Source organism: Pelecanus crispus, chromosome 3 (genome assembly GCF_030463565.1).
Source record: "Pelecanus crispus isolate bPelCri1 chromosome 3, bPelCri1.pri, whole genome shotgun sequence".
NCBI lineage: Eukaryota > Metazoa > Chordata > Aves > Pelecaniformes > Pelecanidae > Pelecanus > Pelecanus crispus.
Window position 1 is genome coordinate 32,020,475 of NC_134645.1, and position 17,125 is coordinate 32,037,599.

General features: G+C 41.0%; 1 protein-coding gene across 1 annotated transcript; it reads right to left on the minus strand.

Moving 5' to 3' along the window:
• Positions 1-1,689: 1,689 nt before the first annotated feature.
• FBXO28 (F-box protein 28) lies at positions 1,690-15,136 on the minus strand. Its single transcript, XM_075707564.1, has 5 exons — positions 14,924-15,136; positions 8,793-8,902; positions 7,649-7,787; positions 4,889-5,084; positions 1,690-3,094 (listed from the first exon to the last, which is right to left on the minus strand). Exons 1-5 carry the CDS (start codon positions 15,134-15,136, stop codon positions 2,700-2,702), a joined length of 1,053 nt encoding a protein of 350 aa, XP_075563679.1. The 3' UTR covers positions 1,690-2,699.
• Between the last annotated feature and the right edge of the window lie 1,989 nt (positions 15,137-17,125).

Below are 17,125 nucleotides of genomic sequence, written 5' to 3' on the forward strand. Positions count from 1 at the left end.
CTTGAATAGAAATGTATAGTCAAAAGTGATTTAGTTTTACTTTAGGCTATTTATCAGCTTGTTCATATATTGCAAAATGCATCCTTTTTTTGTTTAATAAGGGACAATATGGTGTCAGAAGTTAACGTTCCAGCTATTTTCTCTAAACTGTTGTTTTATTCTGGTTTGTTCCCCCCCGCCCCTTCTACATATATCACTGGTGTATATTCCAGCCTGGTGTCTCCCTCCCTTCCCCAGGAAGTGAAAACAAAGTAGTGGCGTACATTTTTTGTGGCATTTCTCAGAGCTTGCTTGTAACCATCCCCTCTGCCCCTTAAGTTTGGTAGGCCTCGTTCATGCAGAGGATCCGGATGCACCTGCAAACTTGCAGCACGTGATACTTCCTTGAGTTGAAGGTTCCAAGTTGGCACCGTTCACGGAGAATGTTTCATGTAACAATAGGCCGTTGTTGTTCTTTCCAGCTCAGTTTATGCACACCTAGAGGTTCACAGACATATAAAATAAATGGTACTCTCAAATAACCTGAAACTATTTGTATATTGTGAAGGGTGGAGAAATTGTCTGCGTCTTCTAGAAATGAATAAAGAAACTAAAGTGAAGATATTAAGGGATGTATGAATAAACCTTTTCAGTAAATGCAGTTCACAGGTTTATACTTGTTTATAAGTGTTTAACCACAAATATCTGGTAATTAGACCATTAATGAATGACCATTAAATGAATTTGTATCAAATGATACACAGTAATTATAACTATCATGCTGACCCTCTCATTCAAAATTATTTTTAAAAGAAAGTATATGCCAGTATTTAAGACGTATCTGTCTTAAAGACATCGTTAACAGTAAAAAAATTCTGAGCCATGAAAGACCAGTAATAGCAAATGCTCCTTTCACAGTTTAACCTTTCACCCAGATAACCTTTTATCACTGCTTTGATGCTTTTCTTAAGAAACATGCCTTTTTTTAAAATACTCAAAACTACCCAACAGGTTTATTTGAAAATCAAATGTCTGCCACAAATTAGGCATTTGCAATGTTACTTCTGATATGAGCTAATATGTTTTAGAAGTAAAAATTGTAGCTGAAGTTTCAGGAAAAAATGTCAGGTTTTCCACAATTATATGACATTTGACCAGACAATTTCTGATTTGTTTGATTTAAATACAACCACTATGTTATGCTGACAGCCATACAAAACGTAAAGTAACTTGCCCTTTAACCCATGGTAATAATATCAAGATTTTGAACAGCTACAAACGCAGCATTTGCATTTTCAGTGCCATACCAAGTTGAATTCAGTACCACCTAAACCCAAAGCAGCAGCTGATTAAAAAAAGGAAACATAAGTCAAATGATAAAGCTACATAGTTTAGTACATTAAAACAAAACCAAGGACAATGGTATTTGTATAAGGTTCCAAAAATATACAGATGTGGGGAGGAAAAAAAAAAAATCACCATACACAACTCTGAGGTTGTTAAAGTGACCAGAGAGACTGAACAGTGCAAGACATGCTTTTCCAGTTACAAGCTCAAAACAGAAGTGCAAAAGAAATTAAAGCTTTGTCTGAAGTGATTTATCTTTTAGGATAAGGAAAGCTTAGAATATTGTCATCAGTGTTACAGAGAAATCTCCATCCCACCCACCCCACCCTCAACACATACACACAAAATAGTTTAAGTTTTTCCATAATACAGCATTTCATTCAAATGGTGTCCCCCTGAGCTTGGTTATTGTAGGGACAATTTGTCTGATACTTACTAGATGTTGGCCTATGAATCAGGTGATGCATAGGCAGCTTCTCAATTCTCCAGCTTTGGCTAACAACACCTGCAATTTACAGGCAGTGAAAGTGGTGGATAGCTTGGGTTCAAACTCTCCTGCAACTAGCTTCATAAGACCACCTCAGTGTAAGAAAGCAGTTGTGCTGAAAGCAGATGCTAATTATGGCTGAGGAAGAAAGACATTGCTTTGTAGGTCTCTGTACTCTCTCCCAGAGTTAGGAACAATTTCAGGCAAGTGCTTTTAGCAGGCTGACTAAGCTGTACATGCATCTATCCATGCAAACGTAGGATATGGCTCCCAAGACCTAGAACCAGGGTGTGTGCATGTGAAGACTGGATAGAAGGCCCTTCCTCAATAAGTTTACAAAAATATATAGCCAATACTGTAGCTTAAGAAGTCAGTTTTACTCATTACAGAGATCCCCAAAAAGTATTAACTACTTTTCAGACATTCCAGACAAGGTCACTTGTAACCAAAAAGGTCAAGTTCTCTAAAACAAGATTTTAAAAGTGGATCTTTCCTTCAAGTGAACAGGACATCTGTTTTTATGCTTAACTTTTTAGTCAGTTAAGACAATTTATTTAAGATGTTATGTGAACATATGCATAAACACAAATAAGTTTACTTTAAACACATCTGCACAGAAAAAAGATTAACCCTTCAAAACATAACAGAGCAGGTCTGGTTAGTATGTATCTATTGCAAATCTTAAAGATTCTGTGCATTAGGCCCACCCATACAGAAAGCAGGGGAAAAGTCTCAATGAAAGAAAATTACTGTTCAAGTCTAAGTGGTGTTTTGAAGAGCCAGCAGCCTAAGTGACACCATGAAGCTAGTCACAGTATCCAAACAAGCGGACCTGCTTGGGCTACTAAAGCAGTGTATCCTCCTGAAGGTATCATTTACTGCCAATTTATTTTCTGTTTCGAAGGCGTTTAGATTTCCTAGGACAGTCTGGGGATTCAACCGCCTTCCTCCGTTTTCTAGGAGATTGTTCATTTGAGCCAGAACCCGAAGAATTTCCTACTGTGCTCTCCATCACCTCTCGCAGCTTGCGTTCAAGCTCAGCCAATCGGGCGTTCTGTTCACCTATGATTTGGGTTTGCTCTAGCAGTTTCTGATCTTGATCTTGGAGTTGTTTCTGTTGTTCTTGCACTTTGATGCGAAGCTCTGAGATTTCCCGCTTTAGCGCTGTCAAGCCTGTGCCATTCGCTTTTACTTGCTGCTGGAGTTTGGTGACTTCCTGTCTTGAAGGGTTCTGCTTGGAGAACAGCTGCATTGTTGTCAGTGCTGCAGAAGGCCCTGGAACTTCAGAGAGAACTGTGATTAATCCTCTACAACTTTAAGACAAAGGCAGAAATTGCATCGCAGTTTTCATATTTTGCTTATCCCTGCTCCCCAAACTTGAATCTGAATACTGGCTGCAAGTTATGTGAACATGTAAACAGATCTACAGTCATTTAAACGTCTAAGAAGAGCACATGGTATCTCAGAGCACAACTAGTTTAATTTAAAGTACTTAAGATTTTCAGTAGTCTGGGAAACAGCTCATCGTTCGTTTTCTGTATGTAAGCCCCCCTCCTTTTGCCGGATCAAAAGTTACCTAGAGATATTATGTTGTCATCTAGACTTAGTGTCACAGATGTTAAGTCAAAAACCCACAACGTGTCTATAAATTACTTATTACAGAATAGTTACATTAAATAAATATATTTCAATAGAGCAGTACAATTCTGCTGTCTTAGTTGTAGACAGCTAAAGTTCTAAAAGTTTGTGGTTTGGGGCTTAACAAGATATTTCAGTTTAACTTACTTTTTAGAAGAAAGGAATTTATTTTCCATGCTTCTTTAGAATCACTCTTCCTAAGTACTAAAACCATACTGGAATCTGAGCTTGGGAATGTTGATTTTAATAAAGTTCCTGCAAATCAAGGAGACTAACAGCTACTGTGTAATTTCTTTCACTTTTTCTATCATTTTACTCTTCTAGCAATGCTGTGCAAGTGAGATGCAACTTTTAAGCACTACAAAGACAGAACAGTCTGGACCAGCCTAGAACAGTCATCCTCCTCTTCCTCTTTTTCTTCCTTTAAGATGCCAGCATAGCTACAGTTATGTGACACTAAAGGGTTGCCATTAGATAGGTTACACTCCTCCCTCAACACAAGATGGGCACTTTTATGCCACATAAAGCCTTGGCCTTGAAAAGCCAATTGACATCAACTGTGGTTTTGGGCAGTATTTCCTCAACTGAAAGCCTAAATGGAATTGAGGTATAATTAACAGGATATAATTAAGAGGTGGTATACAATCTTATGGCTAAAAGGATGGACAGGACATACTAGAAACAACAAGCAGCTCCTACAGTTAGGCGTACCATTTTTGCTCATGATGTTTGTTTTTGGTTTTTTTTCCCAATTAAGTTATCCTTTCAGAGACTTAATTTCACAGTTCCCAAGAAGTGTGAAGATGTTCAGCGCAGGGAAAACACCACAGTTCTACTAACCTTTTGCTTTTGGCCATTTTATGAGGCAACTACCTTGTATTTTGGTTCACAAGAGTTCTAGGAAGTCTGACAGATTATACAAAGGACCAGTTGAATTGTTTATTTATAGACTGTTATTTTAATTGTCTTTTCACTATTACCCATAAGTATTTTGCTTGTTAGTGTATACATTAGTGCCCCAGGAAAGTGAAAAAAGCACATAAAGTATGTTCTAGCTCTCTGTGCACTATAACTGCTTAGGCTAATTCATTTGCTGATCATCCTAAAAATAAAAGGCATGGGGTTGTCATCTCATGTGCCAAATTTCAAGCAAGTGCAATGATAAAGTCTCATTCATTGGTGGCACAAAAGCGTTTGTTTAATGAATACACACTATGCATAATTCTATCATACATTCAAGTGACTGTTCTTCTGGTAGTACAAAGGCTCCTTAAATTTCAAAGCAAATGAATTTCAGTTAGCATTCTTAAGAAACAAGTATCATCAATATTTATGTAATAAAGCTCGCATTTAAAGGAGGGAGCTTTAAAAAGATACCGTGCTGTGAATTTTTACAGAAAAACTAAATAAAACTTAACTATACGTTGGAATTAATACCTGGGGCAGTTCCTATCAGACGTCCCGATACATCTGACCCAGGCATCTTTCTTTTCAGTATTGGAACAATCTTCTCATCAAAATATTCCATAGCCATGGAGGAAATGTCCCTTAGTTCTTGAAGAACTTCATGAGCTCTCTGAGGAGCTCTTGTAGAGTTTACATACCTTAGCACACGATAAATTTCATCTATTACCTAAAACATTTAAGAAGAATTAGGATTTTCTGATAAAGGCAAGATTATTTCAGATTATTCTAGAAGTGCTGGCATATTCAGGGGCTTTTATTATGTAACTGTTGCATACCACTGTGTGCTTTCGTTCTAGATCAGCTTTTTGAAATGAAGTGCTGTTCATGATATATCAGAGAAGCTATTCACTTCATCTATCACAACAACTCTCTTCAAACTCATGAAATAACACTCATTGTGTGAAATTCTGGTTTACTACATCCATACTTGACTTCTAAGTTATATAATCTATACTCAGCAGAGCACAGTAATTTGGTTTTGGAGAACCTGAAGCAAGATACTCTTAAGCCACACTGCAGAACAGTCACTTCCCCAGCCAGTTGTGAGGCATACAAAACACAAGAATGGAACAGCAAGATTTACATCAGTCTGAAAAGCTGTAAATATTTACTTGAGTCCACTTGCATACACCCGAAATACTGCAAATTCAGATTAAGTCCAAAATACATTAATTTATAAAACATCAATCCACTACTGCAGAGAACATAAGCACCCTCTCAACAGGTTTGACAAACGAGCCCTTTGGTTAGGGGAGATACACAGAGATGAAAGGTGTCTTGCTAATCTACGAATTATAGTCTGGGACAGGTCAAGATAGGAGCGCTGGTCTCTTATTACCAAAACTACTGACACAGGTATTGTGCACAGGATTAATAATGGTTGAAGAGTCTCCTGAAGAACACAGATCTTACGGACTTAGAATCATAGGTAACACAATACAGTGGCATTTTGGTTTTAATAAAGAAGCTTAGCTAAAACGTTGCAAAAGCTAGACAAGACTAAAGCATCTCATCACACAACAAGCTTACAAAAGACTTCTCTAAATTTACCCACGTTATATCCTGTTCACAACAACATCCTCAAAGCATGCTCCTGCCATCCTCAATATAAAATCTTGCAGCAGCGCTCTGCTATCACCAGGAGCCCTCACACAGTATGGCAAACCTCAAATCAGGACTCCCATATTCTAACACAAATTCACTTCCTGACAATTCTGTGGCAGCTTCATTCAAATGAAATTTCCTGAGGGGAGCAGGGCAGGTCGGGGGGAAACCACAGACTCTAAGTGAACACTAAGCCTTGAATCTGTTTGACCAAAATGGGATTTTCTGGTGAATTGGTAACTATGCTGAGAAAGCAGCAGCACTAGCAAGCTCACAGACTAAGTAAATAATCTAAAAAAAAACCCCAAACTTTTTAGCTGTGATATCAGAATACAAACAAGGTCCTTATGACTCAGTGCCCACAAGGAAAATGGCCGGCAAGGCAAGTTCACTTGCCCAACTCCTGCAGACCCCCGGTCTAAATTGAGTATTGTCTTTCCATCTACTCTTCAAAAAAGTAAGGCAGTATTTCTTTTAAGTATTCCATTTACTATGTGAGTATCAAGGACTTAAGTTTATTTGACTTAGTATTATCTTACATTTTTTAAAATACATGGTATATATAAAAATACAAAGTCAAATAAGCATAAATATATTAAACTATAATGATTTAATTTAAAATTAAATATCAAGTCAACAGGAGCGTACAGAAATCAAGTTACCTCTTCAAGACAAAAATACATTTCATGTCGACAGCCTATCCTACTGTACTGAATGTAAAAATGCCTGCCATGCTTCACCTGAATCCAACAGCTAACTTTTCCGTTCATCCCAGTGCAATTCAGTAAACTATCCATAAAAAATTAATACCAACATATCCAAACCTCACATGGAAAGATCGATGCATAGAGCATTAGGCTAACATTCACAGATCCTGTTTCAACCCTGAGCTGCACCAGTCTTCCTCATATCATGATTTTGTCAATTCCCCTGTGCACTTCTGTTTTCAGAGCTTATGAACAGTGGCGTCTCCAATGTACACCTCGCTTGCATAATTTATATTTTATGTTGGGATAGTATTCTGAAACATCACAATTGTTCAGTAGTATTAATATTTAACACACTTTACCTACATTTAAAACTAATTCCACCTACTGTACAAAAATACCCCATCCACTGAACAGTGTTCCCACATACTAAGTATCTTAATTCAACTAATCTGAAGTACTCAAGCCCTTAAGAAAGGTGCCTAAAATCTTCCTGATTGACTGAGTGCTTAGTGTTATACGTAGTCTAAATTACTACAACTTCTGATGACCTGGCCTCCAGCTATTTTGTACAATTAAATTTCAGAACTAAACCCTACATATCATGTGTTTCTTGTAAAAGGTTGTATAGGATGTACATGCCCCAAGTCAAACATAAGAATTAAGAGAGAATCTAAGGGAAAATAGAAATCAAGTTTAAAGTGATTAATATTTAGATATATTCTGGTTCATTCATTTCAGACTGCCTGTTACAGCAGAACATTGGCTTGTGTGTTTGTTTGCAAGTATTTGAAACATACTTTCAGTATATATACACACACACATATTATATAAATTTGTCCCAGCTGTCCCAGGTTAAGTTACACAATCATGTTTTTAAACACAGATATACATTCACATAACATAGTCTACATTTTACCTTTCCAGGTATGAAGCAACAGAGATTGGAATCCACATACTTCATGAAAGTCATATTTAACAGAGAGAGTCTTGTTTCTACAGCAGCAAGGATGTCTGCATGACGAGCTAATGAATGGTTTCTTCTTTCTGACTCCCGTCTAGAAGACAAGCCATTAAGTGACACTGATTTAACAGTCAACAAAACGAAACTGTAACAATCGCTCAAGTTAATTTCACCCTTAAAACCCTCTGTGGTTTGAAAATTTAACCACTAACATTAGTTCTATCTTTATGGAAAAAAAATTGATACAGATTGAGAACCAGCGAGTAATAGCATACTACATTTTCTTAAAATATTCTCTAAATAATTACTACATCTTATGTGATCCATAAACTCTGTATGTCATTTAGGACTATTTAAGAACAAGCTTTCGGTACCAGCTAGCAGTAGACACTGAGTCAGTGTGAATATTTTTATCCCCCCGTATTCCTACAGTACTAAGTACTTCGATGCAATTGACATAAATTTAATATACTATTAGTGCTTGCTACGAAGTTTAGGTTGAGATATAAGCTCTTTTGACAAAGGATCTCTACACTAAGTAGCATTTGGTTTCTTAACTCTGACTGGGAAATCTGACAGGACACTGCAGCAGCTGCACTTAATCACTGGAAAGAGGAGAAAAAACCATTGCTTTAGTGAGACATTAGTGCCCAGTAATGCTCACATGTCAAACTGCCCTGCCTTTCCCCGGTTTAATACTTGGCACTGAAAAACCTTCCCCTTTTTTAAGCAGAGTCATAGATAATCAGTGAAGGCAGTCAGTCTTGAAAAGGAATGGCATTTATTCATTCCTAGGAGTCCTTGCTTAATTTGCCAGAAGAGTGGAATAATACAGGACCCACTCTTCTCTGTTTAAAATACCAGAGACACTTTCCAATATTCCAGTTCCTAGTATACAACAACTTACATTCATCCACACCGTTATTTTGTAATTAGATCTTAGGTTCAAGGTGTTTTTGGAAAAAAATGAAATTAAAACAAATGCAATTCAAGTTTTCAAGATACATAAATTGAATTAGCTAGCAAAAAATTCCTTTTCAATATTCTGCTTGAAAGAATCTAGCACACTGAAGTTTAACTCGTTTTAACTGGTACGTACCTTGGAAGCTGAGCTTTAACTTGCTTTTGACACAAGTTGTGGTATCTTTCCACTTTCAGAAATCCCTGATTTAACATTCGCTGGCAAACCAAGTCCATTCGCTTACAAACCTGTATTTAAGTAAAAAGAAAAACTTAAGGCTCAGTTAATGCCACAAGTCACTTTTACAATTATCCATACTTGCTAGGTAGTAAAAGATTCTCTTACTGGTTTTTGCTCCATTTCAAGAAGCAGAAACTGCACTTGAGCTTAAGGCATCACCATCTCCAACAATGATCACGATACTCCAAAAAGCAGCAGCTATGTTCCACACAGTTCACAAATTAATCTCCTGATATTGCCTAACAAGAGATAGTAGGCTGAATTCCACCCATATATAAGCAGATAAAATTTCCTCTAATTTTAATGGAAGTTGCAAATGCCTGTGCCTAGCTTTTAACTTGGTCTCCAGAGTGATTCTGGTAGATCAAGTTAATATTTTGTAGTCTCAAAAAGAAGCCTTTAAAAACAAGAAATCATGATGGTTTTCCTTCAGCATTTAAGGCTTATGTTTTTGAAGAGAGCCAAAATTAAATTAAAAAACTTATGCAATACAATGCATGTGAAGCAAGATTCCTTTTCATATTAAAAAAAAAAAGCCTTTTCTTCTGTTTAACAGATTTCTCTGTTTGCAATGTTGCACACCAATAGCCTCATTTTTTTCCACAGATTTAGGGGGAAAGGATATTAATAGCTGCAGAAGACATAATAAACTGCTAAATTTAAACCTTCACAAAGTAACCAGTTACAAGACAAAGCCAACTCGTACAAAAGTTTAAAGCAGTTGCAATTCAGTTCTGAAGACGCAAGAGCTTAGTGAATCAACTGTCCTTTGAAATTGTTATTTTTTTGTACTAAAGTGCACAACTCCCACTGTGACCCCACCTTCCAATGGATTAGCTTTGCTTTTTTTTTTTTTTTTATAAATACACACTCCTTCCCTCCAAACACTACTCATTTCATAACTTTGAAGTCTGTGTAAATTTATACCTTGAGGAAGAAGATTCTCACTTCTCCTAGAAAAGCCTGCAATTATTTTCTGTTTATATGAAAGGGACTAAAAGAAGTTCTACTTTCTGTGAGTCCTCTTCTTGTCACAGCTAGTTTAAGCTCTGTGAGGAAGAACTGACCATTTTCAAACAAATCTGTATTAACAGACCATTAAGCAATTGCTGTCATCTGTCTGTGCTCCTTTGTATTAGATCTTCCTCGTTAACAGTCAAAGGAGAATGATCAGACAGGCTAACTACAGAGGTACACTCTCAGTACACTTCTCCCCCACATTCACCAGAATCAGCTAAATCATTTCTAGGGTATAAAAAAATAATGCTGGCCCTTCAACTACCGGAAGTAGGAAATTGTCACATTTCTTCTAAGACACTAGCTGCATTAGCGATGCCTAGCTATGATACTATTTTTGAGTACAAGACTTAACAGCTTGCTTGTAGTTCTAATGCTACCGGACCCCTGAACTAGGAACTAGTACCTGCACAAGGGCTTTGTTAGCCATGCAATTATTCAGCACAAGAGAAACAATCCTAGATACATTATTAGCTGCAAATTCAGAGGAAGCACAGAAAGAGCGATTTTAACCATGTGTATGCTGACATCTGGTGGCAGCAAGGACCTTTCAGTGTGCTGAAGCCCTGCCACATCCGAGAAAGTAGATCACAATGGGTAACACTAGATTTCTTAAACACTGGATTTTTTTTTACTCTTACTCGTTTGCTTACACTACACGGCATGAAGAATTACTGGCTCCAATTTCTGGACATTACCCATATTTGTGCCAATAATCCGTCTAGAACTCAAACACCGAATAGATAATGGGTACCACCAGAAAGCAAAAGTGTTTGCCTGTGACTTATTTTACCAGCCACCTCTTAATTCTCAGCTGGCTCCTGCTGTCACCATTTAAACCATATGGCACCTGAATTTATAGTAACAATACACATCTTTTAGACTGCATGGTCAGCAGTCATATGCAAAGTAGCATTATTACACTTTTACGTGTTCATATTAGTCCAAGACAGTTTAATACTAGCTATTCAATGGACCATAAGAAAGTAAAAAGTTACAATTTGCTCGTATTTGTATTTGCAAATTTTTGTCAATATTTTCTTATTCTAGCCATAAAGCTGAAAGACCACAAGTTTCCTCAAATGTCAAGTCCAACCAGACACTGTGTTCAAATTCCAGCATTAGAAAGTTGTTCCAAGTCCATGTATAAAGCAGAATGAATGAAAATGTGGCTGCTTCTTAGCATGTTGACTTATATGTGATAACAGCTTCTATGAAAGAACTAATTTTCCACTTCATTTGTAAATAAACTAAACTGACACAATCTGCTCGAGGACTACTACCAGCTTCCCTTTCCTCAAGCAGGTCTTATTTCTTCCAAGCTTCACTAACAGATAACCAATATGAAAACATAGACAAAAATATCCTAAAGTATTTAGATTCAATACATGTTATTTTTCTTAGAGGCTACACAGACACCATGTTTCATAATGCCTTTCTAGGGTGAAGTATAAGTAAGTGACAAAATGTTGATGACTTCAGCAAGAAGCTTTAAAATAGAAGTTCCTGTAAATACAGATTTGCTGAAACTGTGGGAAGATTAAAGCCGTGCTGTCCAAAGGCTATCAGTCCTTATTTGTGCTGTGCTGAAAATAAGCACAAGTTTGCTGCAGAATCTAAGACACTTCTGACGTGTGTCAGAATCCAAGATAACCTTCTCCTCAGAATGTTCGTGGAAGGAGGTTACCAATTGTTTGTTTTTAATCATGCTTGCTGTAGCAATAGCCTGAATGGAAGTGCATTTCTAAGCTCAGACATGTGAGTGAGGAGAATTTCATTATTATCCCACTCAGGTAAAAATTCCAGAGCTGCTCTAAGTCATCAAAAAATCACAGTAAAAGCAGCCTTCAAAAGCCAGAAGATACACCAGCTTCCATATCAGCATGCACACCAGGCTGCAGCTTGTCCAGAACATTACAGTTTCAGACATAATGATCTTTTGGGTTTTCTGTGTTTCTCTTATGATGACATATCAGAGGAAGCAGATGAAGTAAATATTCAAAAGGGCTGAAAGCAAAATGCTGCTGCTTTTCCTCTCATTCACTTTATCTGAACAAAAGTTTAAGAAATCAAGATTTGCACTGAGGCAGAATTTCAGACACAACTGCATTCTGAATACCTATTGTTTAGTCTCCATTACTTTAGATCTACTTCACTGCTTAACCAGTAGGTGCTTCATTTATGCTTTTAAATGCAGTAACACCAGAAATAGCAGAAAGCATTATGCTCAGGAAAGCAAGTGCTGCTTAGCACAATGAGGGCCTCGTGGTCTTGCCTTGCCTGATGGCAATCATAACATAAGCAGGAAATGTTCTTTACCTCGTCCTTTGGCGACAGAAAAGGACTTATGAGTCTTAAGCCTTAGATTATGCTCCTCATTATACTCTATATAAACAATACAGATTCCTATCTCTATTTAATCTGAAAACTTGCTAATGTTCTATGTCCTCCCACCCAGCCAACTCCTTAGTCTGTCGTCTTGTACACACTCTAGATCCAACACCAGCTCAACTCAAAGATTTTTTTTTTTTTTCCTCCTTTTATTTTTTTTTCCTCTGATCAGTGAGCTAAGGTGATCCAGAAGAAGAAAGATATTAGGACATCCTCTTTTCAATGCTGGGATCCAGAGAATGCATCAAAGTGATCAGTTTAGGGAATCCACATTTTGTGTCTACACATATATGATCAAACTTCATTTAGGTTGGTTGATGTCCTGGATCATATACTCCCACCTTCCTCAAGATGCTTTATCCCATGGAATGCCACATTCTAAGGGGTTAATGAGGCTGCTTTTGGGCACATTTTTAATATGCATGAGACCTAAGCAATTTAATCCCTGTCATTCAGTTAATGTGGTCCTGCAATGTGTCTTTAGCAGAACACTACTCATTATAAGATACACCATTCATCTTTGACAAGCAGCTCAAGTCAGTTCTCGTAGAGAAGAAAAATTTACTGTTTGTGCAAGACAGATCTTAGGGAAGGAATATACAAGTGCTTCCCAAGGCTACCTGTAGCCTTTAAAAATCTCAAAGTGATGAAGTTTCATTATCAATTTATGCCTAGTCGTTGTTATTTTTAAAGGCTACCTTAATTCTCTGTCAACAGTATCTGGAGTTATGTAAAACATCCGGTCTCTTCCTCTCAGTGAGCTGCCAAAAGAACACCTTTAGTTCTGAAAGGCCATCTGAAAGACCTAGCTGATCAAGCTCATGTGGTTATGAGCTACACTTTTGACTAGGTCAAACCAGAAGGGCTTTGATTCTTTACCTTACTGCTGGTTAACAGAGACAAGTGTACTTTCTTCTCAAATGAATGCCCATAATGCCTTCTGATGTGCTTAAGGGAACAGTAAGGAATTTCATGGAGATTAAGTTTCTTGGCTGTCACCGATACAAAAATTAAAAATAGGGAAAGACCAACTGAATAGTTTCCTTCATTTTATGTCTAGTATTGTTCCATGTGTGTGTCAAAGTTCATATTTATCCAGTCTGGTTTTGCATATTTCTGAAAGTTCCGAAAGGGGTGGTCTTCTGGAAGAAGAAACTTGCTACGTAAGAGAGCATAACAGCGTTACATTTTACTACTTAAGCAGCACTGAGAATTAAACAGCTGGTTTCATCCTTACACCACCATCTTTCCTATTCCCAACTTCACTTCTGACAAAGCATTGCTTACCAACATTAACTTAGCTCTACAGAAAGAAAAAAACTTCTATTGACTAGTGATAGCTCCCACGGGTACTACCATTTATAAAATGCAACAGGAAAGTTGCAGCAAAGGGCTGTGTCTAGCGTTGCAATACAGACCATGCAACACTAAGCATACCCAAATAGCGTATGTACTTCTCTTGCCTTCATTCAAAGTGTAAGTACTCAAAAGCAGAGGCTGCAATCCAAAACAGCAGCACTACATCTTTTTCACAAATCCACTACCTGCTCTCACAGAAGAAGCAAAAGTCTTTAATGGACTCACAGCATGCCATTAATATTTAGGTACTGGTATACTCAGTGCAGTATGAATAAGAACAGATTTTCTGTTTGAAGATCTTTCAGTTTAAAGTTACAGTCAGGATGCAACACTTCAGGTTGCTGATCCAGGACACATGCAGTCCAATTTTCTGCAGAAATATGCTTGTAATATTATCCAGTTGAGGCTAATAGAGTTCTTAAAATAGAAACAGTACAAGTACATGCAAGTTTACTGAGTGTTACATAAGCTATGCATTAATTCCCTCACTATTATTCCATTTACAACCTCATAAGAAATTCAGTAAGATAGCAGCTTATCATATTATGTCATAGTTTACATCTGGCTCCTTATGCAGGCAGCTAAAGATTGATATACACTGATCTCCTCACTGACAGCTGCGCTTTTTTTGGCATTATAAAGTTTGGATGTAGAGGTAATATCTTTTATTAGATGTACTACTATGACTGGAAGAAGCAGGCAGCCTTTCAGGCAGACAAGGGCTTTTTTGCCCCACATTTAATTCTAGATAGGGTAGGGTCCTTGAAGCAGCAGGCTCACCATCTCCTACACTTGTAGGCTTAAGCTCTATAAGCAAAAATAAATACACACATGAGACACAACAGGCTAGCCCCCCAAGAAAAGCAGTCACTAGGAGAAATAAGCCTCCAGCAGCCCAGTAATTTTGCACAGAGGACGAACGGAATGAAAGAAGTAAGAGATGGTAAGAGACCTTTAGGAAGGCGTGTATGGAGGCACACACCTATATGCCCGTACCCGAGGACAGGGGGCGGCGGGGGAGAAGGGAGAAAGCCCCAGCCCAGCCCAGCGCATCCCGCCCCTTCCCCGGCGAGAGCAGCAGCCCGGCGGGGGGCGGCCGGGGCCGCCGACACCTCCCCTCCCCACCTCCTCCCTGCGCTGCTCCCGCCCCGGGGCCGGCGGCGCCCGGCCAGCCAGGCGGGCTTCCCCCGGCGGGCCCGGGTCCCGGCCGCAGCAGGGCTCCTCGCTCGCCCGCCCCGCCGCCTCCCCTCCCCGGCCCCTACCAGCCGGAGCTGGCTCGTCTCATCGTAGGACAGGAAGCTGAGGATGCTCTCGATCGCCACGATGGGCAGCCCCATGAGCGTGTTGCTCTGAGGCGGCGGCTCCAAGGGCGCCAGAGCCTCGGGAGACTCCGAGACCGGGGGCGGGGAGAGCCGCGCCGAGCCCAGGGCACCGCCTTCCCCGTCCGACGGGAGCCGCTCCTCCGGCGCCGCCATCTTGCAACCCGTCCTTCCTCCACTGAGGGAGGGGAGTGAGCCTTCCTATGACGACACTTCCGCCCCCGTTCGTACCGGACGGGGCGCCCCGCCCCGCCTCGTGCGGCCCCGCGGGGGCGGCCGTTGGGGTCCCTCGGCGCCCCCTCGGCCGCCCCGCCCCGGCCGTGCCCCCGCCGGCCCGGGCTGCCCGCGGGGAGCGCGTCCTCAGGCGCTGCTGGGGCGGTGTGGGGCGGCCGCAGCAGGACTGCGCCGCGGGAGCCCCTCACGCCGACCGAGGGAGGGCCCCGAGGTGTGCTGGAAGGCTGCTCGAACCGCCCCCCCCCCCCCAAGGGCTGGGCGCCCCACCAAGGGCAGATTTAAAACAAGCGGCTGGAAATAAATCTTTCCTCCCCTCTGTAAAGAAAGCATGAGACTCGCTGCTGGCGAATGCGGTGGAGGATAAAAGCTGTGCAGTAAAAAGCTGCACAGTACCTGTGCAGGTCAGGCTCGAAGAGACAGAGGGTATCCTGAGCTGGAAGGGACCCATGAGGATCATCCAGGCCTGCTCCTCACTCCACACGGGCCAACCTAAAAGTTAAGCCATATATATGTATCTCTCCAACCAAGCAGGGTTTGATAAGGGTGTCAGGAGGCAGGGGGAAGTGCCACCGCATGCCTGGTGCGTTCCTTCCATGAGGTACATAAGCAGCCGCTCCTGGCTGTGGCTCGACTTGTGCCCAGGTGGCCAAGAAGGCCAACAGCATCCTGGCTTGTATCAGGAATAGTGTGGCCAGCAGGAGCAGGGAGGTGATTGTCCCCCTGTACTCGGCGCTGGTGAGGCCGCACCTGGAATACTGTGTCCAGTTTTGGGCCCCTCAGTACAAGAAAGACACTGAGGTGCTGGAGCATGTTCAGAGAAGGGCAACGAAGCTGGTGAAGGGTCTGGAGCACAGGTCTTATGAGGAGCGGCTGAGGGAACTGGGGTTGTTTAGTCTGGAGAAGAGGAGGCTGAGGGGAGACCTTATCGCTCTCTACAACTACCTGAAAGGAGGTTGTAGTGAGGTAGGTGTTGGTCTCTTCTCCCAAGTAGTTAGCGATAGGACGAGAGGAAATGGGCTCAAGCTGCGCCAGGGGAGGTTTAGGTTGGAAATTAGGAAAAATTTCGTTACGGAAGGGGTGGTCAAGCATTGGAACAGGCTGCCCAGAGAGGTGGTGGAGTCACCATCCCTGGAAGTGTTCAAAAAACAGGTAGACGTGGCACTTCGGGACATGGTTTAGTCTAGTCTACCCTTGATTGGCTTAGAGTAGACTTGGTAGTGTAGGTTAATGGTTGGACTGGATGATCTTAAAGGTCTTTTCCAACCTAAACGATTCTATGATTCTATGGAAGTGGCAGCCTGAGCTCCCTGCACCAGCCGTCCGACCCCGCACAGCTGGGTTTTTGCACGTTAGTCTTATGTGGGTTGTTGCGAAGCCATGGAGCTTTTTTCTTCCCACTCTCTGGAAGAAGAGATGTGAGAGCAAGGTGGTTGAGGAGGCTGCAGGGCTTGCAGAGACAGAGGGTATCCTGAGCTGGAAGGGACCCATGAGGATCATCCAGGCCTGCTCCTCGCTCCACATGGGCCAACCTAAAAGTTAAGCCATATATATATATCTTTAACCAAATGCTTCTTGAACGCTGACGGACTTGTGGCCCCTTCCCTGGGAGACCATTCCCGTGCCGGACCACCCTCTGTGAGGAGCTTTTCCCTAACACCCAACCTGAACTTGCCCTGTGGCAGCTTTACGCCATCCCCTCGGGTGCTGTGGCCGGACACTGGAGAGGGGAGATCAGCTCCTCCCTCTCCATGGCCCCTCCTGAGGTTATTGTGTGAGAAGGACCTCCAAAACCTTCATCACTGTTGCTCAGGAGTATGGCAGTGCTCCCTCCGCGCTGCAGGAACAGCACTGGCTGCACAGGCACAGCGGCTGCCCAGGAAAATACGGTTGAATTACAGTGAGGCAGCTACC